Here is a 23,694-nt window from a genome sequence, read left to right as displayed (position 1 = left end):
TATGAGCCACTCAGCCACAAGTGACCTCACAACCACAAACTGCACCCACATCACCAGCACTGGCCTATCAGGCACTCAGCCACATCTGACCTCACAAACACAAACTCCAACCACAGGACCAGTATGGCCTATAAGGCACTGAACCACAAGTGACATCACAGACAAAAACTGCACACACATTACAAGCACCGGCCTATCAGGCACTGAGCCACAAGTGACATCACAATCACAAATTGCAGCCACATGACCAGCACTCGCCTATCAGGCACTGAGCCACCACTGACCTCACAACCACAAACAGCAGCCACGCACCTAGCACTGGCGTATCAGGCACTGAGCCACAAGTGACCTCACAATTGAAAACAGCAGCCACGCACCTAGCACTTGCCTAGCAGGCACTGAGCCACCACTGACCTCACAACCACAAACAGCAGCCATTCACCTAGCACTGGCCTAGCAGGCACTGAGCCACCACTGACCTCACAATTGAAAACAGCAGCCACGCACCTAGCACTGGCCTAGCAGGCAGTGAGTCACAAGTGACCTTACAGTTGTAAACAGTAGCCATGCACCTAGCACTGGCCTAGCAGGCACTGAGCCACAAGGGACCTCACAATTGAAAACAGCAGCCACGCACCTAGCACTGGCCTAGCAGGCACTGAGCCACCACTGACCTCACAGTTCAAAACAGCAGCCATGCACCTAGCACTGGCCTAGCAGGCACTGAGCCACCACTGACCTCACAACCACAAACAGCAGCCACGCACCTAGCACTGGCCTAGCAGGCACTGAGCCACCACTGACCTCACAACTGAAAACACCAGCCACGCACCTAGCACTGGCCTAGCAGGCACTGAGCCACAAGTGACATCACAACCACAAACTGCACCCACATGACCAGCACTGGCCTATGAGGCACTGAGCCACAAGTGACCTCACAATCACAAACTGCAAACACATGACCAGCACCGGCCTATCAGGCACTGAGCCACAAATGACATCGCAACCACAAACTGCAGTCATGTGACCAGCACTGGCGTATCAGGCACTGAGCCACAAGTCACATCACAACCACAAACTGCACACCCATGACCAGCACTGGCCTATCAGGCACTGAGCCACATCTGACCTCACAAACACAAACTCCACCCACAGGACAAGCATGGCCTATCAGGCACTGAACCACAAGTGACATCACAGAAAAAAACTACACACATTACAAGCACTGGCCTATCAGGCACGGAGCAACAAGTGACATCACAAACGCAAACTGCACCCACATCACCAGCACTGGCCTATCAGGCACTGAGCCACAAGTGATAACAGAACCACAAACTGCAGCCATGTGACCAGCACTGGCCTATCAGGCACTGAGCCACAAGTGACATCACAAACACAAACTGAACCCACATCACCAGCACTGGCCTATCAAGCACTGAGCCACCACTGACCTCACAACCACAAACAGCAGCCACGCACCTAGCACTGGCCTAGCAGGCACTGAGCCACAAGTGACCTCACAATCACAAACTGCACCCACATCACCAGCACTGGCCTATCAGGCACTCAGCCACATCTGACCTCACAAACACAAACTCCACCCACAGGACCAGCATGGCCTATAAGGCACTGAACCACAAGTGACATCACAGACAAAAACTGCACACACATTACAAGCACCGGCCTATCAGGCACTGAGCCACAAGTGACATCACAATCACAAACTGCACCCACATCACCAGCAAGGCCTATCAGGCACTGAGCCACAAGTGACATCACAACCACAAACTGCAGCCATGTGACCAGCACTCGCCTATCAGGCACTGAGCCACAAGTCACATCACAACCACAAACTCCAGCCACATCACCAGCACTGGCCTATCAGGCACTGAGCCACAAATGACATCACAAACACAAACTGCAGCCACATCACCAGCACTGGCCTATCAGGCACTGAGCCACAAGTGGCATCACAACCACAAACTGCAGCCACATGAACAGAACTGGCCTATCAGGCACTGAGCCACAAGTGACATCACAACCACAAACTGCACCCACATGAACAGCACTGGCCTATCAGGCACTGAGCCACAAGTGACAACACAACCACAAACTGCAGCCACATGAAAGTCACTTGTCTACCAGGCACTTAGCCACAAGTGACATCACAACCACAAACTGCACCCACACGACCAGCACTGCCCTATGAGCCACTCAGCCACAAGTGACCTCACAACCGCAAACTGCACCCACATCACCAGCACTGGCCTATCAGGCACTCAGCCACATCTGACCTCACAAACACAAACTCCACCCACAGGACCAGCATGGCCTATAAGGCACTGAACCACAAGTGACATCACAGACAAAAACTGCACACACATTACAAGCACTGGCCTATCAGGCACTGAGCCACAAGTGACATCACAGACAAAAACTGCACACACATTACAAGCACCGGCCTATCAGGCACTGAGCCACAAGTGACATCACAATCACAAATTGCAGCCACATGACCAGCACTCGCCTATCAGGCACTGAGCCACCACTCACCTCACAACCACAAACAGCAGCCATTCACCTAGCACTGGCCTAGCAGGCACTGAGCCACCACTGACCTCACAATTGAAAACAGCAGCCACGCACCTAGCACTGGCCTAGCAGGCACTGAGCCACCACTGACCTCGCAACCACAAACAGCAGCCACGCACCTAGCACTGGCCTAGCAGGCTCTGAGCCACCACTGACCTCACAACCACAAACAGCAGCCACGCACCTAGCACTGGCCTAGCAGGCACTGAGCCACAAGTGACCTCACAATTGAAAACAGCAGCCACGCACCTAGCACTGGCCTAGCAGGCACTGAGCCACCACTGACCTCACAGTTCAAAACAGCAGCCACGCACCTACACTGGCCTAGCAGGCACTGAGCCACCACTGACCTCACAGTTCAAAACAGCAGCCATGCACCTAGCACTGGCCTAGCAGGCACTGAGCCACCACTGACCTCACAGTTCAAAACAGCAGCCATGCACCTAGCACTGGCCTAGCAGGCACTGAGCCACCACTGACCTCACTGTTGAAAACAGCACCCACGCACCTAGCACTGGCCTAGCAGGCACTGAGCCACCACTGACCTCACAATTGAAAACAGCACCCACGCACCTAGCACTGGCCTAGCAGGCACTGAGCCACCACTGAGCTCACAACCACAAACAGCACCCACGCACCTAGCACTGGCCTAGCAGGCACTGAGCCACAAGTGACCTCACAATTGAAAACAGCACCCACGCACCTAGCACTGGCCTAGCAAGCACTGAGCCACCACTGACCTCACAACCACAAACAGCAGCCACGCACCTAGCACTGGCCTATCAGGCACTGAGCCACAAGTGGCATCACAACCACAAACTGAACCCACATCACCAGCACTGGCCTATCAGGCACTGAGCCACAAGTGGCATCACAACCACAAACTGCAGCCACATGAACAGAACTGGCCTATCAGGCACTGAGCAACAAGTGACATCAGAACCACAAATTCCACCCACATGAACAGCACTGGCCTATCAGGCACTCAGCCACAAGTGACATCACAACCACAAACTGCAGCCACATGAAAGTCACTTGTCTACCAGGCACTTAGCCACAAGTGACATCACAACCACAAACTGCACCCACACGACCAGCACTGCCCTATGAGCCACTCAGCCACAAGTGACCTCAAAACCACAAACTGCACCCACATCACCAGCACTGGCCTATCAGGCACTCAGCCACATCTGACCTCACAAACACAAACTCCACCCACAGGACCAGCATGGCCTATAAGGCACTGAACCACAAGTGACATCACAGACAAAAACTGCACACACATTACAAGCACTGGCCTATCAGGCACTGAGCCACAAGTGACATCACAGACAAAAACTGCACACACATTACAAGCACCGGCCTATCAGGCACTGAGCCACAAGTGACATCACAATCACAAATTGCAGCCACATGACCAGCACTCGCCTATCAGGCACTGAGCCACCACTGACCTCACAACCACAAACAGCACCCACGCACCTAGCACTGGCGTATCAGGCACTGAGCCACAAGTGACCTCACAATTGAAAACAGCAGCCACGCACCTAGCACTGGCCTAGCAGGCACTGAGCCACAAGTGACCTTACAGTTGTAAACCGTAGCCATGCACCTAGCACTGGCCTAGCAGGCACTGAGCCACAAGGGACCTCACAATTGAAAACAGCAGCCACGCACCTAGCACTGGCCTAGCAGGCACTGAGCCACCACTGACCTCACAATTGAAAACAGCAGCCACGCACCTAGCACTGGCCTAGCAGGCACTGAGCCACCACTGACCTCACAACCACAAACAGCAGCCACGCACCTAGCACTGGCCTAGCAGGCACTGAGCCACAAGTGACCTCACAATTGAAAACAGCAGCCACGCACCTAGCACTGGCCTAGCAGGCACTGAGCCACAAGTGACATCACAAACACAAACTGAACCCACATCACCAGCATGGCCTATCAGGCACTGAGCCACAAGTGGCATCACAACCACAAACTGCACCCACACGACCAGCACTGCCCTATGAGCCACTCAGCCACAAGTGACCTCACAACCACAAACTGCACCCACATCACCAGCACTGGCCTATCAGGCACTGAGCCACATCTGACCTCACAAACACAAACTCCACCCACAGGACCAGTATGGCCTATAAGGCACTGAACCACAAGTGACATCACAGACAAAAACTGCACACACATTACAAGCACCGGCCTATCAGGCACTGAGCCACAAGTGACATCACAATCACAAATTGCAGCCACATGACCAGCACTCGCCTATCAGGCACTGAGCCACCACTGACCTCACAACCACAAACAGCAGCCATTCACCTAGCACTGGCCTAGCAGGCACTGAGCCACCACTGACCTCACAATTGAAAACAGCAGCCACGCACCTAGCACTGGCCTAGCAGGCACTGAGGCACAAGGGACCTTACAGTTGTAAACAGTAGCCATGCACCTAGCACTGGCCTAGCAGGCACTGAGCCACAAGGGACCTCACAATTGAAAACAGCAGCCACGCACCTAGCACTGGCCTAGCAGGCACTGAGCCACCACTGACCTCACAGTTCAAAACAGCAGCCATGCACCTAGCACTGGCCTAGCAGGCACTGAGCCACCACTGACCTCACTGTTGAAAACAGCAGCCATGCAACTAGCACTGGCCTAGCAGGCACTGAGCCACCACTGACCTCACAACCACAAACAGCAGCCACGCACCTAGCACTGGCCTAGCAGGCACTGAGCCACCACTGACCTCACAACCACAAACAGCAGCCACGCACCTAGCACTGGCCTAGCAGGCACTGAGACACAAGTGACCTCACAACCACAAGCAGCAGCCACACACCTAGCACTGGCCTAGCAGGCACTGAGCCACCACTGACCTCACAGTTCAAAACAGCAGCCATGCACCTAGCACTGGCCTAGCAGGCAATGAGCCACCACTGACCTCACTGTTGAAAACAGCAGCCACGCACCTAGCACTGGCCTAGCAGGCACTGAGCCACCACTGACCTCACAACCACAAACTGCAGCCACATCAACAGCACTGGCCTATCAGGCACTGAGCCACAAGTGACATCACAAACACAAACAGCAGCCACGCACCTAGCACTGGCCTAGCAGGCACTGAGCCACAAGTGACATCACAACTACAAACTGCACACACAGGACCAGCACTGGCCTATCAGGCACTGAGCCACAAGTGACATCACAACCACAAACTGCACCCACATGACCAGCACTGGCCTATCAGGCACTGAGACACAAGTGACATCACAACCACCAACAGCACCCACGCACCTAGCACTGGCCTATCAGGCACTGAGCCACAAGTGGCATCACAACCACAAACTGCACCCACATCACCAGCATGGCCTATCAGGCACTGAGCCACAAGTGGCATCACAACCACAAACTGCAGCCACATGAACAGAACTGGCCTATCAGGCACTGAGCAACAAGTGACATCAGAACCACAAATTCCACCCACATGAACAGCACTGGCCTATCAGGCACTCAGCCACAAGTGACCTCACAACCACAAACTGCAGCCACATGAAAGTCACTTGTCTACCACGCACTGAGCCACAAGTGACATCACAACCACAAACTGCACCCACACGACCAGCACTGCCCTATGAGCCACTCAGCCACAAGTGACCTCACAACCACAAACTGCACCCACATCACCAGCACTGGCCTATCAGGCACTCAGCCACAAGTGACCTCACAACCACAAACAGCAGCCACGTGACCAGCACTGGCCTATCAGGCACTGAGCCACAAGTGACATCACAAACACAAACTGAACCCACATCACCAGCACTGGCCTATCAGGCACTCAGCCACAAGTGACCTCAGAATAACAAACTGCAGCCGCATCACCAGCACTGGCCTATCAGGCACTGAGCCACAAGTGACATCACAAACACAAACTGCAGCCACATCACCAGCACTGGCCTAGCAGGCACTGAGCCACAAGTGACATCACAAACACAAACTGCACCCACAGGACCAGCACTGGCCTATCAGGCACTGAGCCACCACTGACCTCACAACCACAAATAGCAGCCACGCACCTAGCACTGGCCTAGCAGGCACTGAGCCACAAGTGACCCCACAAACACAAACTGCACCCACACGACCAGCACTGCCCTATCAGGCACTGAGACACCACTGACCTCACAACCACCAACAGCACCCACGCACCTAGCACTGGCCTAGCAGGCACTGAGCCACCACTGACCTCACAACCACAAACAGCACCCACGCACCTAGCACTGGCCTAGCAGGCACTGAGCCACAAGTGACCTCACAGCCACAAACTGCAGCCACATCAACATCACTGGCCTATCAGGCACTGAGCCACAAGTGACATCACAAACACAAACTGAACCCACATCTCCAGCACTGGCCTATGAGGCACTCAGCCACAAGTGACCTCAGAATAACAAACTGCAGCCACATCACCAGCACTGGCCTATCAGGCACTGAGCCACAAGTGACCTCAGAATAACAAACTGCAGCCACATGAACAGCACTGGCCTATCAGGCACTGAGCCACAAGTGACATCACAAACACAAACTCCACCCACAAGACCAGCACTGGCCTATCAGTCACTGAGCCACAAGTGACATCACAACCACAAACTCCACCCACAGGACCAGCACTGGCCTATCAGGCAGTGAATGACAAGTGACCTCACAACCACAAACTGCACCCACATGACCAGCACTGGCCTATCAGGCACTGATCCACAAGTGACCTCATAACTAAAAACAGCACCCACGTGACCAGCACTGGCCTATCAGGCACTCAGCCACAAGTTACCCCAGAACCACAGACTGCAGCCACATGACTACCCCTGGCCTATCAGACATTGAGGCACATGTGACCTCACAAGCACAAAAGCAGCAATGTGCTTGATGCTGTCTAATCAGGTGGTGAAGCAAAAGTCACCTCACAAATACAAAAAAGGAGCAATGTGGCTGCTGGTGGCCTGGCAGATACTGAGGCCAAATTACTCCACAAACACTAGCAACAGCAATATGCAGCAAGCTGGACTGTCAGGCGCTCATGCTGAAGTGACCTCACAGGCAGCCATGAAGCCAAATAGCTGCTCCTGGCCTCTTTGCAACTGAGGCACAATTGACCTAAACAAGCACAAACAGCAGCAATGTGCATGCTGATCGCCAGTCACATACTGATGCACAACTCACCACAAAAGCACCAACAGCAGCAATGGGCCTGCTCCCCCTTTAGGAGGCACTGAGACACAAGAGACATCACCATCATCACCAACGCTACATGCATGCTGTTGGCCTACCAGCTTCAGAGGCACAACTCACCTCACGAGCACAAATGGCATCGACCTGCCTGCTGCTGCTCTATCTGGGACTGAGTCACAAGGGAGCTGAAAAGTGCAAACCTTCACAGAGGAGAAGCTCACCTGGGCCACTCTCACGTCCTTCGATTACGCTGTGATCACTCCACACAGAACAGTCTTCTGCAAATGGCTTTCATCTCCTGGCAAGACTCTCTCCAGGTCATGGCACAGCTCCACTCTGGCACCCTGGCGACAAATCACAAAAGGAACAATTGGTCTCGCTTTTCCTTTAGTACCATCAAGTCCGAGCTGGGAGCCTTCGCACTGCAGCACATACGCAATGGCAGCAGGATGCCACTTCCATTTCTAGTGCATTTCTAGGGACAGAGATCAGCTGAGGGAGCAGCTGCACTGCAAAGGCTTTCTGACACTCTCAGACCAACGCGGCACTGCACCAGGCATCAACCTGACGCCAGACCTCTGCTCTGCCACCTGCTCTACAAACACACTGCCTCTGCCCCACAGAGCTGCCTCTTCTGCTTGATACAACCAGGTGCCAGCAAGAAGAGATGGATGCAGGACACTCGCCACTTGCACACTCCCCAGCCACTGCTCTGCTCGCTGCCTTCCCTTGGCACCTCAATCCAGACACTCAGGCAAGCTCTTGCGGTAACACCACAAGGTGGCCAAGGCACTCTAGGCTCACGAGGCCTGTGCAAATGAGCAGCACAAGATCAGGCACAGAGCTGCCTCCTTGGGTGATGCTGCTCTTTTCAGAGGGAAGGATCCTGCTTTCTTTGGGCACAGCAGGCTGCTGCTTTCCACCCCCATCCCCTCACGAACCTCCTGCTAGGGATGGGGACATGGGGATTTTCTGTAGTAATACAAAAGTTACAGACACAACACAGAAACACTTGAGAGTCCGGAAGGCCTCCTGAGCCCAAAGGAACCTCCCTTCCTTTCCTTTAGTTACTTGCACAAGGAGCTTGGACGGGGAAGGGAAAAAGGGTGCAGAGGCTTTGAAATGAGGCCCAAGCAATGAGACAGCCCCACACTGGACGGCTGCTGAAATGACAGCTCTCCTGGCTGCGCAGCCTCTGCAGCACCGGTCCGTGCTCCACAGCTGGCTTCACAGAGCACGGAGGGCTGGGTGCCACGGGCAACCTGGCCCTGGGCACATCTTCACCCCTCGCAGAGCCGGGAGCCCAAGAGCTCTGAGACTTCCTCAGGTCAAGCTATGGACGCTTTGGGGCACTCACACAAAGGCACTCCAGACATGCTGGCATCTATTATAAGGGTCTTGGACTCGTCCTATATGGCACCACAACCTCCTAGGAAAAGGAGGGGGCATCGTAGCATTTGTTGAGCGGGCTGGCAATAACAGCACTTGTGGGAGGCGGAATTTGCAGCACAGCAGAGGTACCAGGAGCTGAACCCACAACCCAAGTCACCCAGGGAAGACAGGCGCATTTATGGAAGCCTTCGCATCCATACGTAGCCTCTTCTCAGTCACTTGCAGCTGCTTTCACAGAGGGCTCACGACGCTGGCCAAGATGTTGACAGGTACAGGGACACAGCCTGGCATCCTGCCTCCATCCTCAGCGGCTCTAGCACTGCACTGGGAACCTCCATGAGTGGAGCAACCTAGAAAGAAAGAAAGAATCGGAGTGTTACTGGCAGTTCTGCTGGCCTTACAGAGTCGCAACAGGCAGGGACAAATGTCTCCCCTCTGTGCTGAGCTCTATTGGGGAGAGCACAGCCAGCAGGGCCACCAAGACGTTCTACCCCTCTTTTTGGCACAGGTGACACCATGTCTGTATACCAGGTCCTGTTTGGGCTCTCCAGTTCTGCACAGGCGCTAACACACTGCAGGGAGTCCAGCACAGGGACACCAAGACGGTCAGGGGCTGCAGCGTGGGGCATAAAAGGAGAGGCTGCGAGAGCTGGCTTTGTTCAGCCTAGACAAGAGAAGGCCAACGGGGATCTTCATGCTGTGCACAGCTACCTTATGGAGGGCACAGAGAAGACGGAGACGGCTTTTCTTGGAGGTGCACACTAGTAGCATGGGAGGCAACAGGGACAAATCGGACAATGGGAAATGCTTCTGAGACATTAAGAAGAAACCTTTTTCTCCGTGACGGTGGCCAAACTGCGGCACAGGGATCCAGAGAGGTTCCCAGATCTCCATCCTTGGAGGAAATCAAAACTTCACTGGAAAAGGCCCCAAGATACCTCCTCTACTGGCACCTGCCTGGAGCAGGGCGTTGGAGCCCTGCTACCTCCACATGGCTCCCCCATTGCAGCCTCAAGGAATATGCTATTATGAGACTCTTGCCAAAGGCACCAGAGGCTTTGCAGATGCCGCCTCCACCGCTCAACAAGGACAGGTGTCTCAGAGCCACCCATCGCCCTCACAGGCCTGACTTCTTGTGAGGGGGCATCTCCCCTCTCTGCAAGGGTCTGCGCAGGCACAAAGTGGAGAAATGCCTCTGACTGCTTTCATTAACTACCCATCTCGCTGAGGGACTGGAATGGATTAGCGTCTGAGATGGGAAGATGCAATGAGGGTCCAGATTCAGCAGAAAGCCTTTAAGGAGGGAGAAGAGAACTCTCGCCAGCAGTCAGTAAAATCCCAAAGACTCACGGAAGCATCAAACCCTTCCGAAACTGCAAGCCTGAACCTCAGCTGACACAAACCACCAAACTGGGAGCAGCCCTGCCTCGCACCACGATGCTCCAAGGAGGCAACACGGTCACCAACAGTCCTCACCCACGTCTCCCAGAAGGACACCGTGATGGCAGGCTGGGCCTTGGGAGCAGAGCACTGCTCTCTCCAGACACCTCCTCCCACACTGAGCAGCAAAACACTGGCGCCACCACCCGGCTCCACCACAGGGCATCTCGCACTGTAACACGCCGTTACCTCCACACCTCACAGAGGGTTGGCAACCAACACACGCCTCTGCATCAGCGACACACAGCCCACAGCACCACACATGGCAGCACGCAGGGCACCCCAAGCACCCCACAACACACAAAGCCCAACTCTCCAGACCTTCCATTCCTTTCTAGTCCTCCAAGGCCTTGCAACAGGCTCTGCCTCTGAACAGCCACTCACAGCCCGGGGCCTGCTCACTTCCCACCTTCCCACCAGGAAGCAGAGAAGAAGTGCTCTCACAGTGGCTGATCAGGCCAGCTTTTCCCTCTCGCTTGTGCCTCAACTTCTCTGAACAAGAAATCTCTTTCAAAATGTGGCCCATACCCTTTTTGGGGGGTGACATTCCTTCCGTCTCCTCCAACAGCCTTTGCACCCATTCTCCAATGACTGCATACGTGGACAGAAAATCAGAGACCCCTAAAGTGTTACAGTTCCAAATGTGTCATAAAAGCAGCTGGACACCTCAAAGACAGACACAGCATGCAGACCTTGCAGGAAAATCTCACAAGCTCCCTGCTCTTTTGACAGGGGCAACTTCTAAAGCACACACACACCCTGGCAAGAAGAGATTACTCACACCACTGCTCACACCAGCGCTACATTCATTTAGCAGCCTCAAAAGTCTAGCTGGACTCCCTAGCTGACCGCGAGGACGCTGCAAGCTTCTACTTAGCAACAAGCGGAAAGGCAAACTCCATGTCCATGTTCACCACAGAACATCATCCACATTTGAAATGTAGCAGTACTAACTCATGATGATGGAGTGGAATCAAATTTGTGTCAGATGATGTGGAATATCGACTTCTGCTTGATTAATGAGTTGCATTTCTGTATTGCTGTAGAGCTCTGCAGGGGTCAAGCCCTCCTCTGAGCACACGCAACAAACCCAGAAGTGACCTCACCACCAGCATCCAAGCCATGCGTCTTCTCCTGACCTGTCAGCTGCTCACACAGAGGTGTCATCACATCACAGATTCACATCATGGCCTCATAATACTCACAATGCTCTCAAACACCCATTGCCTACCAGTTACTACACCAAAAGATTAGCTTCTGCTATGCATTATCAACACCTAGCCTATGAAATTTAAGAATTGCAGAACAGCCTGCAAGTAATTCTTGGCAACATTTTCTAAAACGGGAGGATTGCATGGGAGCAGCGATCATGAAACTGAAGACAGCAGGGCCTCATGTCCCAGGCACAGGGAGGAGCCTTCCCACAACTCAGAACTCTGGTTCCTTCCCCAGTGCTGAACAAAACCAGAAAATCCTCCACACATCCAGGACAACAAGCATTCTCCTATTTTAGGCCCTGACAACTGGAGACACGTGGAAGGACTCAGGCCAGGGCATCTCAGTTGGTGAAACCAGCAGAGACACAATTCAGCAACTCTTCACCCTGACCTAGGAGCATGGAAAGAACAATGGCAAGTGCAAGCACTGGCCGTTCATCAACTTTCAAGGCCCCTGACAAGCTGACGGGCGAGTGAAGAGTTAACAGGACTGAAGTTTGTCAATTGATATGCAGAAGAACTGATAGCACAAGAGCTGACGTGCACAAAGCTGTTGAACAGAGGACTTAACAGGACTAAAGTCGTCTACCAACCGATATGCGCAAGGACCGATATGCGCAAGGCTGCGGAATGGAAGCATTAACAAGACTGAAGAAGTCTGACACCTGGAATCTGCATGGACCCCCGGGGAGCGAAGAAACAATACGGAGGTCCTGTGGTCTTGCCTCGCTAGCAGGGTCCTCCCAAGCAGACAAACAAACAGTCCTGGGATTGTGAAACTCGCAGAGGTCAGCAAAAGCGTTGTTTGCCCAGAGCCCCAGCTGTATAAAAAGAGACTTGGGAGCTAGGAGAGTTTGAGCAGGGACGGGAACGTGACCTGACCATCCTCTCCGCCTGGACCGTGAGTATTCCCCCCCCTCCCCTTTTCCTGGGACGCTGGGTTAAGGGAACTCCTCGAGGTTGAGAGCCCTCTCACTAGGAGAGTGAACAAGAAAGCTTTCAAGTAGGGATAAGAAGTCCTTCCAATGAAGAGCGCAGTAATCGACGGTTTCAGGTTATCCTTTCTAAATTAGTAACTGATGGTTTTGTGTTATCCTTTCTAAATTAGTAATCGCATTATTTTAATGGATGTTACTAATCCAAGAACTTGTGTGAGGAAATAAACATCTTTTTTATTATTATTATATTACTCTCTTAGTCGTTGCTATCGAACCTTCATAGCAGGACAGCATGACACAAGCAAAACAGCTCACACTTACAGAGCTCTTCTGCAAACACCCTTCACCCTGCTGCCAGGCTCACAGGTCGCGGCGCAAAGCAAGAGGCAGGGAGCAAAAACAACGGCTAAGGCACAGCATCACATGCAGGCACAGCCTCTCTCAGAGCCACTCGGAAATGCAGTTTTCACAACAAAAGGCACCATTGCGAAGGGCACCTCGCGACGACACCAGCAGCCTGCTCACACTTTGCCCAGCACCTCCCAAATGCACCTCAAAGCAGCACCTGGGGCTGCGCTGGCAGCAGCAGCTCAGGGAAACGCTTTAACAGGGATCCCAGAGCCACCACAGGGCCAAAGCTTCCTGCCCCCAAACCCCACCGAGCCGCCCCGGCCCAGCTGCTCGCGGCAGGCCGCCACGTCTGCCTGCAGGGCAGCTCCCCCCTCTGGCCCACGTCGCTCTGGCCCCTGCTCACGGCCCCACCAGCCCCTGCTGCAGCTCCTGCAGCAAAGCAGCCCCGGCAAAGCCAGCACCGCTGCCCCGCCCCGGCGGGAGGGCACCCGCCGCCATTTGAACGCGCCCGCAGCCCCCACCAAACGCTCTCGCCCGCTCGCTTCTCGCCTGCTTTGCTCCCGCTCCTCTTCCACCTCTTTCTTTGACGTCTTTTTTTCCCCACATGTTGGACTGCAATTGGCTGGCAGAGCCATCAGTGAAATCGATGCCCGCCCTCCTCCTCCTGACAGCCAATAGGAGGGCTGCACTGGGGCGATGCCATGGCAACGCTGGGCCCTCCTGCCCTGGCGGCCAGCTCCGCCCCCTCCCCCGCGGTCGGGCGCCATGTTGTGGGCGGCAGGGCGGTGCGCGGCGGGGCCTGGGGGCAGCGCGGTGCTGTGTGGGCGGGCAGTGCGGGGCCCCGGGGCGCGGCCGCTGCCCCGGCGGGGCTGGGCTGTGTGGCGGGGGCCCCGCGGGGCTGCTGGCTGCCCTGCGCCCTGGGGGCCGTGCGGGGTGGGGGGGGGGCAGCGCTGGGGCCTGTGCTGGTGGCATCCGTGGTGCCGCTGTGGGGGCCCTGGGGCTGGCCGTGGCGCCGGAGTCCACAGGCAGCATCCTGCTGCCCCCAGGGCAGGGCAGGGCAGGGCAGTGTCCTCTCGCCCCTCCTGCCCCGGGTCCCTGCCCACGGCAGCCCCAGGGCTCGGCTAGGGAGCGGTGGTGTGGGGTCGTGAGGGTGCTGGGGGAGATGGCTGTGTTGGGCTCACCCCAGCACTGCCCACCCCAGCTCAGAGAAAAAACCTTGGGGTCAGCCAGGACCTGTTGAATGGGGATTGCACCTCTGCCTGTTTCCAATCTGCTCTCTCCAATGTATTTTCTTTTGGGTGCAGAGGTTTGAGCCCAATTTGCAGAAGGACAGGGGCTGTGGCCATCTGAAGGTGGCATCTGTGAGCGCAAAACATGCTGCGCCAAGTTGGAAGGATCCGGGGGGAAGGAATAGAGATTTTCCCAAACACCCAGAGGACTTGGGGTTATTAAAAGGTGAAGGTTTTATTATCATATATGGACATTTCCAGCAGGCTTTTGAGAGCCCCATGGAGCTGCAGGCCACCTCAGCATCTGGGATGCTGGACCCCTTTCCTGCCAGAGCCAGACCCCAAGGGGGGACCCACTCCCAGGAAAACCTGTCATGGATTCCCATGCTCCCCCCCCACCCTAAGAGGCGATGGACCTGGCCGCACAGAAGCCTTGAGGCTCAGGACAGCCCCATCCCCTGGACCCAGCAGTCCTGGCTGCCACATTGTCCCCCGAGCCAGAGGGGACCCTCAGGCAGGGCTCTCGCAGCAGCCCCCAGCCCTGTCCAGGCACCCCCACAGCCCGGGATCCACAGCAGTTTTGGCAGTTAACAGTCTCTGTGCGACACCTCGGGAAGGATCTCCCAAAGCCCTTACCCTCGGTGGAGAGCCGCAGGAGCGCAGGGGACAAGGAGCTGTGGTCCTGGCTGATGGTGTCCATCCAGCAGTCCTCCGTCTCGCTTGCCCTCTTGCTCTCGTTTCACCTCTCCAGCCAGAGAAACAGGACGCTCTTCCCATCTCATTACCCAAAACTCCTTTCCAACATGCCCCTGCTCCTCCGTCTGTTGGTGAGGGGCCCCAACGTGGTCCCACTGCCTCCTGTCCCCTCTCCTTGCCGTGGAGCCACTACGAAAGGCAGCCGTGGGGAGGGTGTGAGCAGTGCCCAGGAGTGCCTGGGCCTCACAGGGAAGTGAGGGTCCCCACAACGACACCGGGGAGACCTCCCTGTGATGTGGCACGTCCCATTGTGACCTCAGCTCGTGTCATCTGGGGGCTCTGTAGGTCACTGCCATGGAGATGGCACAGCCAGGGAGAGAGCAGAGAGATTTCCCCTCACATCCTGGAAAGCCATCACTTCCCTTCACTGCAGTTATTTTCCATAATTTTCTGATAAATCCTTCAGGAATGTCTCCAGACAGTGTCAAAGACTGTGAAATATCTCAAATGGGGCACTGGAGAAGTCACTTCTGCGCCCCTGCACTGACAGGTCACTGCACTGGGCAGACCTGTGCAGGAATCTGGGGTTTGGGGGTTGGCGTTTTTACAGGATCCAAAGCATGTGGGATGAACCAGCACAAAGCATGGCCACAGGCTGAGAAATGCTTTGGTGAGCCTCAAAACTGGTTTCTGCTGTGGGCCCCTCTTTTTGTGGAAGCAGGATGCAGGACAATGTGGGACAGGACGTAGCTTTCCTCCTTTAGGCACCAAGGCAGGATCTCTGCTTTTAAAAGTGCTCAGCAAGGTTTCTCAGTCGGCAGTGCTTGAGCTAGAGATGCTATGCCAGAGAAGAGCAAACATAGCCTTAACACACATCATCCAGAGGCCCTTATCCAGGACCCTGGAGCCTGCCAGGCTCCAAAGCCATGGGCGAGGCCAGGTAGCAAATGTGGGGAAGTTTTCCCATTTCCCATGAAGTTTGCCCATCTTTCCTTCTGGCTGAGCCTGAGGAAGCCATTTCTCATCCCTGGGCCTCATTTGGTCCTTGTGCTTTTCAGTGTCACCTTGGGGCTGTGCGAGAATTCTCCCCTGGGTACGCTCCTCAGCCCCCTGCCCTCCTCCTCCCCGCAGGCACCCTTGCTCTCCCGGGTCTGTACAGCCCCGACATCCTGGATCTCCCACATTTTATGACTCTGGGCTTCTCAGGACATGCTCACACACTGCAGTGCTGCTGTCCAGGCTCCGGTGCAGAGCCTATGAGGCAGTGCGATGCCTCAGGACGTGCATTTTGACTCACTCCCAAGTTTGTGAGATGACCAGCTCCCAGCTCTGCAGCTGCTGAAGTTTGAGAGCATCCCTACAACCAGCCTTCCTGCTTTTCCTAATCTCTGCACAGTTTTGGGGCAAATCTTGCAGAAGAGAGACTCCATCCCCCTTGAATACTGTGAGAGATGTGGCTTTCCAAGTCACTGCAAAAGGAAGGACTCCTTTACTTCTTTGGGTTGCTTCTTGAGCCTGTGGCACCCCCTCTGTGATGCTGGGAGCCCCAGCTCTGCAGCCTGATGTCTTTGACCTTTCTCTCCTGTGTCTCCTGTTTGTCTACCCAAAGTCTTCTCTCCACACCAGGGGCATGGGAAGTGCTGCTTTAGAGAGCTCATTTGAAGCTGTGACATGTTGTGAATCTGAAGGCCTGAAGGAGGCTAGTCTGGGACATGGCTGTGCCCACAGACCCCCTCCTGTTCCCAGCCCGAGGATCCAGGAAGGTCTCCAGGGAGAGCAGTGGGCTTGGGGGTGGGTGCGATGGGTTTCCCTCAACATCCCTGGGTCCTGCATGGGTTTCTCTGAGTGCTCAGGAAAATCCCTCTTCTCTAGGGGCTTGCATCAAGACTTTTCCAGACTTTTGTACAGAAACACAGCCTGGTCTGGGATCCCCAAGAGCAGCACGGCCCCCAGCATCGCCCGGGACCCCCAGGAGCTGTCTGGCTCTCTCTTCTGTTCCCCCATTCCCCGATTAAATGGACAGTTTGTAGCCTCACCTTTACAACACTCCATCTGGACACTGCAACACTGTGACTCCTCCCCTAGCTCATTCCCATAGGCAGCTGCTGATTTGCGACCTGCCTATTGGCTGGCAGGAGGAGGGGGGGCGGGTCTGGATTTCACTGAAGGCTCTGTCAGCCAATCGGAGTCCACCATGTGGAAGAAAAACAGACGTGAAAGAGAGAGGTGAAAGAGGAGAGGGAGCGAAGCAGGGGGGGCTTTGGGTGGAAAGCAGGACCGGGCTTGGGCAGCTTGTTTCTCACAAGAACGTGAGAAACGCTCTGCCCCCCCTGCCCAGTGTAACTGCTCTGCCTGGCACTGAGGCACAGGAGGGCTCAGGGTGGAGATCGGGCTCTGCAGATAAGAGCCCCAGGGGCAGAGTTAGGAAACAAGAAAAGACCTCGAATGCGGAAAGCCGGCATCTTTAAGTACACCAGAAACCAGCAGGGGCTGGAAAATGCCCCAAGCTGTAGTAAAAGTTTCTGAGCATAAAGAAAAATCAATGAAAAAAAAAAAAACCCCTGTTCAAATGTGAATAATAGATGGATGCAACCGAGTAACCTTAAAAGAAGTAGCTTCAGCAGTTACAGTTAAAACCAAACTATAACAACCTAATGGCCTTGGTAGGCTTTTCTTTTTGTCTGGGTTTTACAGAGTGACCCTCTGAAGAGCAACAACTTGAAAAGAAGCAGCCAGAAAGAGTGGTAGAATTGTTAGGCTAAGTAATGTGTTTTTTAAAAGTATCTAAATAATAGAATGAATCTAGGAGCCAGGAGAGAAGTAACATCAAAGGAAGATGGCAGACCTAAGAATGAGAGGATACACATACCAGGCTGATAATGAAACTCAACGGCTGTATTCTAGTGTTTGTAAAAATTGATGATCCTAAGGAAGGGGCTAACACCTTCCCTTGATGAAAGGAAAGGAAAGAAAGAGAAAAAGATGGTAAAATCTAAGCATAATTGTAACAGCTGTTGATCTGAAGTTAAAGTTGTCTGTTTCCTATAGAGAAGACAGGGAAATATGGGAAAAGAATAATAAAAAAAAAGGTGACCAACTCTATTTGAAGCTCCTCTAAAGGGAACTATCCCAGCTAGGGGAACAAACTGATCTTTCGGTGCAGGAAAGAAATGCCTGCAATTAAAGGAAATAAGATTTCTGTGTTAAGATATGGAGCTGGAACAACACTTGGATTCACCGAATTTGGGTCAATAGGCCAGACCAATCATGTTGCTATTAGGATTAAGACTGTTATTTTTAACAGTTGTTTACGTGTTACTGCAAATGGGCATGCTTTGCTATTGGCGTCTATTAATAGCAGTGCGCATTTCCCCAGTACTGTGCTTACCCAAAAGCCGCCCGCTGCACACCAAGGGGAATTTGCTGACTTCTGAAATAAATGCGTGTGTCTGGCGGTGTCAAGGGGTGGAGTGACAGGCGCCACACAGGCAAGCGTGGGACTCTGGATGGTGCAGCCCACAGAAGAGGGGTTTGCTCTGGGGTGATCCCAGGAGTTAAGGAACCCTGGGTGCATCACGGCTGGAGCCACCACACTGTGGGGTTGCTGCAGCCTGGGGGCAACCATCTAACAACCCCACGACTGACAATTCCAGACAGAGGAGAAGCGACACCACAGACTCACCCCATAAACATCTAGGTGCTGTGGAACCATTCCCCACAGAATGACCTGTTCATGGGTGCTGTTGCCAACTGAGCAGTGCTGTGGGCTGAGCACTAGGTTACCTGTTGATGTGCATGCTGTTATTGACTGAGGCCATACAGCTTTTGTGTAACTGCGGTCTGGCGTTGTTTTGACTGGCTATAAAAGAGAGTAAGCCACAGAAGTTGGTGTGGATTCTGACCGACCATCAGCTGGCCTGTGGATGTCAATGGCGTGGTGAGGAGAATCTGGGCAAAACCGTACCGGAAGGGTGGCCAATAAAGGGCGAGAGCAGTCGCTGTACCGTGCATCCATGATTTAACTGTAGAGCTCTGATATGTATATATATTTTTTCAGTTGTTATATTTCTAGCTTTTTTTTGTTATAACCTCTTATCTCTAATAAATTCTCATACTTGACAAATGATGATGTCTTGGAGTTCAGTGCAAATAAACCCCGAATCTGAAAGAATCACAGACGCCCCTCTATTGGCGTGTCACAGGTAACACTCACAAGGGGCATCAAATCTCTTGAACGGGATGGTTGGTTACTGTCCAGATGGTGGTGGCAGTCTCCTTTGCCAGGGTCCTTCCAATAGTGGCTTCCACTGGATCAGATGAGACTCCCCGAACTGTTCCTCTGGGGAATTTTTATAGTCCAGCTGGCTTGTGGTCCTGTGTGACCTCTCCAGCATATGCATGAGCCATTGCTACTGATTACCTCAAACTACACACCAAAGCATCTCCTAATTCTCCTAAGAATGCATAAAAGACTGTCCTACATGGCCGCTTCTTCATTTGCAGGAGCAGTTTCTACTGTCAATTTTCAAGGGTCTTAAGTATTTACAATTTAATCAGTTCTGCAGCAGGAACCGCTGCAGAGATTCTGAAACAGCCAGATACTCCACCTGTGATGGTACTCACCACATTTAAGCACAGGAATTGGTCCAGACGCAGGAGGATCTGCCTCTGGAAATCTCTAGAACTGTCTGAAATACCCACTTGGAGAAGCCCTGCACCAGTCAGTCCAACACCTGATTTTGAAGGTGTTAGGAATTCGGTCAATCTCCTAGTTTCAAATCCATCCCCTGTCTCAAACCTGCCCATCAGCTCACCTGTGTGGATTACTAGATGAGGGAGTTCCTGGACCACCCAGGGGATTCATGACTTGAGTGCTCTGAGTGCACACACAGGCACAGGCCTGATAGCCTGTTACCCACCCACACCACAATTATGACTGTAAGAGAAACCTGAATTTCATACCTGAAACTTGATTTCCAAAGCTTTTGCCACAAGTACTGGCTCTTAGCTAGCACTCCGGACTACTGCAAGCAAGTGAGGCAGGAGAGTTGTTTCCTGTGTCTAAAGACAGGTGGGATGAATTAACATTTCTTTCATGGCATTGAATATAAACAAAGAGAAAATGAGAATCCCTTGTGCAGTTCTGGTCTCCCACCTCAAGAAAGAAAAGTAGGACTAGGAAAAGGGAAGGGAAAGTTGATGAAGGCAGCAAGACGAATTTCACCATGCATGACATTAGTTACTCTTGTCACACCTTCAACTGACTGGGTTCTGAAATGGATCCTCCCAACCGTACCATAGCAAGCAAATTCTTCCTGAAGGCCTTTTCAGTCACTCCTCAAATGCAAATCCTCTTCTTCATGCTGTCATGGGTGATTTATCTGCTCACTGCCATGGGGAATATGGTCATGATAGCCATCATTTGGCTCAATCAGTTCCACACCAGCGTATCTCTTCCCCAGCAGCTTCTCCTTCTTAGATATTTGGTTCCCTTTGCCCCTAAAAGGTTTGTCGACCTCATCTTGGAGATTAAGACCATCCCACAGCTGCTTGCCGGTTCCAGACCTTCCTTTTCATCTTCCTGGGCACAGCTGAGCTCAACCTGCTTGTTGTGATGTCTTTCAATTGCTGTGGGGCCATTTGCAACCTGTCACACTGTACCATCTGTATGAAGCCCTGGCTGTGCTCCACACTCATCTTTACCCATTGGGTGATGGCATCTCTATTCTTGCTCAGCTCCACCATCTGATATACCAAGGTACCCTGTGTCCCCGGTAAAGAGACTCTTTCTTCTGTGGTCTCATCCCTTTGATGAGAGCAACCTGCATGGGCACCAGCTACCTTCAAACATGAGCTTTGTTCCCTTCTCCGCTATGTTGCTGAGCTCCTTCACACTGACCCCTGTGTCTTATGCCTGCACTAGATCCTGAGAATACCCTCTGGGAAAGCCATAAGAAGCCTTCTTCACCTGCATATCTCACACTGCCATAGTCACTATCGCATAGGGTATCTCCATTTTTGGCTACGTGGGGCCTGAATACAGCAAATCCTTTGAACCAACCAAAGCCTGATAAAAGGGTTCAAGAGGGTTACCCCCATGGTGAGCAGAGAAGCTGCTTTGCTGTAAGCTCTCAGCAGCTTTGCAGGTTTCTCTAAGAAAGTACATTCAGGAGAAGCATGATTTTAGGTGACATCCAGCAGACTAAGAACACAGTCTGTAGAGAACCTCTGTTTCACTGCTTGAAACCCATCATCATCTCCTCCTGCCCTTGCACTATTGAAACATCCTATTTGTGGAGTCATCTGCTCCTTTCCTTTATATGTCTAAAACCAAATGCAAAGGTGGAGGGAAAATGTCTGTATTTATTGCCTATGTTTTCCTTGGGCTTCCTTCTGTTGGACATGTTCTTTGGCTTGAAAAAGAAATTAGCTACTAAATTAATTAAGAGGGTGGAGACAGAAATAGTGATTTCATTGACTTCATTAGAGGTGTCTGTGAGCAGCTGGTGTCTGTACTCATTTTTCCTTGGCTCCCTGTATAGTCAAGAGAGCTCTAGAGACGGGATCCTCCAGGACCATAATTGACAGGCGAAAGAAATGTTACCAGTCTCTTCCAGACACTCTTCTCTCTTTCTGCACTGACAAGATGGGAGGAAGCTAACTTGCTCAAATCGAAGTGCCCAATGTCTAAAATATAACCTGGCTTAGTAATTTTTTGTTGTTGTTGTTCCAGAGCCTTCCTATTTCAAATAATCAAAAGGACAGCCTTTAAGTTCTTTAAGATGAGAAGATTCCCTCCCTCCCCTAAAGGGAAAGCAAGGCATTTAGGTCAGGACATTTAATAACAATGTTTCCTCAGTGTTTCTGGAGAAACAGAGAGGAAGAAGATGTGGAAGAAAGCAGGGGATTACAGAAGAGATGCTCAGTACTGGCTTGTTTTGAAACCAGCAGCCTCACAGATGTTCCAAGTCAAAAAAGGCAAGCACCGAAAAATAGAAGGAATAACTTTCCAAATACTTATCTAAATGGATGGACTGGCATCTGTAGATACTAGTAAGTACTTTTGCTGGGAGATTAGGTTGGCTTTTGAAGCACAGATGTGATTTATGTTTGCAATAGGTCTAAGTGAACAGGGAATTTCCCAGGCATGGCATGAACTAGTTCACAACGTCTTTACAATACTGTGCTCTTGAGAAAGACTCCTTTGTGAGTGGCTGGAAAAAGTAGAAAGAAGACAGTAAAATCTCTGAGGACTGTAAATGTGAAGCGGAGAAATCAGGGTGCGATGAATGGCTGAGAGGAAAATTTCTGTCTGTGCTACCTAGGAAGCAAGCAAGGGAGCAAAGAAGGAAGGATCTACCCTCCCGTCGAGACTGTGAAATTCTCACGCTTGCTTCTTCGTGCTCCTGTCTCAGCAGCATGTACTGAAATTAGACATAGAACCAGGAAATGAAACTATAGTTGCTGAGTTCATCCTGAAGGGTTTCTCAGGGCTTGATCAAAGACTACAGCAATTTCTCTCCCTGCTCCTTCTACTCATATACCCGACAACAGTGACGGGGAACACAATGATCATCTTCCTCATGTGTGTGGATCACCGCCTGCAAACCCCCATGTACTTTTTCATCAGCAATCTGGCATTCCTGGAAATCTGGTTCACATCCTCCACAACCATCAAACTGTTGGTGATTCTGAGCTCTGGAAGGAGAACAATCTCATTAAAGAGCTGCTTTGCCCAGTCCTATTTCTATGTTGCCCTCGGTTTTACAGAGTTCGCTCTCCTTGTTGTCATGTCCTTTGACCGCTATGTTGCCATCTGCCAACCTTTGCATTATGCTGCCATCATGAAGCAGCAGCTCTGCACCCACCTGGTTGTTGCTGCGTGGGTCCTAGGCTTCACACTCTCGAGTTACCACCTGGTTCTGTTCTCAAAGCTGACTTTCTGTGGCCCCAACAAGATCCAGCATTTTTTTTGTGACAGCTCCCCCTTATTCAAACTGTCCTGCTCTGACACCACCCTGCTTTGGAAAGCAGACTCCATTTTCATATCATTTGTAGTGCTGGGTTCCTTATGTTTAATCATGGTGTCCTCCATGTGCATCTTCCACTGTATTCTGCACATGCCATCAGCATCTGGGAGGAGGAAAGCTTTTGCTACATGTTCTTCCCATCTCACTGCCTTAGCCATTGTCTATGGAAGCTGCATTGTTCTCTATGCACGGCCCTCAGAAGGGGTTTCCTTGGAGACCAACACAATTGTAGCTTTGCTGAACACTGTCCTGTACCCATTCTTAAACCCCTTCATCTACAGTCTCAGAAACAAGACTGTGAAGCTGGCCCTGGAGGAAGCCCTTGGCCGTCCAGAGGTTTGGCTTTTCCCCCGGTCATGATGCTTTTCATGACAGCAATTCTAATTATATGTCAGTGTTGTATCACACACACATATATATAGCTATTAAATACAGGTGCCTCAGGAGATTTATTTTCTCATTGGATTGTAGTAGTGAAAGGAAGGAATGTGAATTGTGTGTCTTGGTTACAGGGGGTTATTATAAACAACATCTAAAAAATATTAATAAAATGTTGAACACACACACACACACACACACA

At 52.3% G+C, this 23,694-nt stretch overlaps 1 protein-coding gene across 1 annotated transcript; it reads left to right on the top strand.

The window, feature by feature from the left end:
* Positions 1-22,490: 22,490 nt before the first annotated feature.
* LOC136992997 (olfactory receptor 6F1-like) lies at positions 22,491-23,474 on the top strand (the record flags this gene model as incomplete). The annotated part of the gene is made up of 1 exon (XM_067303013.1): positions 22,491-23,474. A coding segment is annotated over one exon (984 nt), but the record flags the coding sequence as incomplete, so codon positions are not given.
* Between the last annotated feature and the right edge of the window lie 220 nt (positions 23,475-23,694).

The sequence above is a fragment of the Apteryx mantelli genome, chromosome 11 (genome assembly GCF_036417845.1).
Source record: "Apteryx mantelli isolate bAptMan1 chromosome 11, bAptMan1.hap1, whole genome shotgun sequence".
Taxonomy (NCBI): Eukaryota; Metazoa; Chordata; class Aves; order Apterygiformes; family Apterygidae; genus Apteryx; species Apteryx mantelli.
The sequence above is the reverse complement of the archived record's forward strand: the minus strand, read 5'-3'. Positions and strand labels throughout refer to the sequence as shown.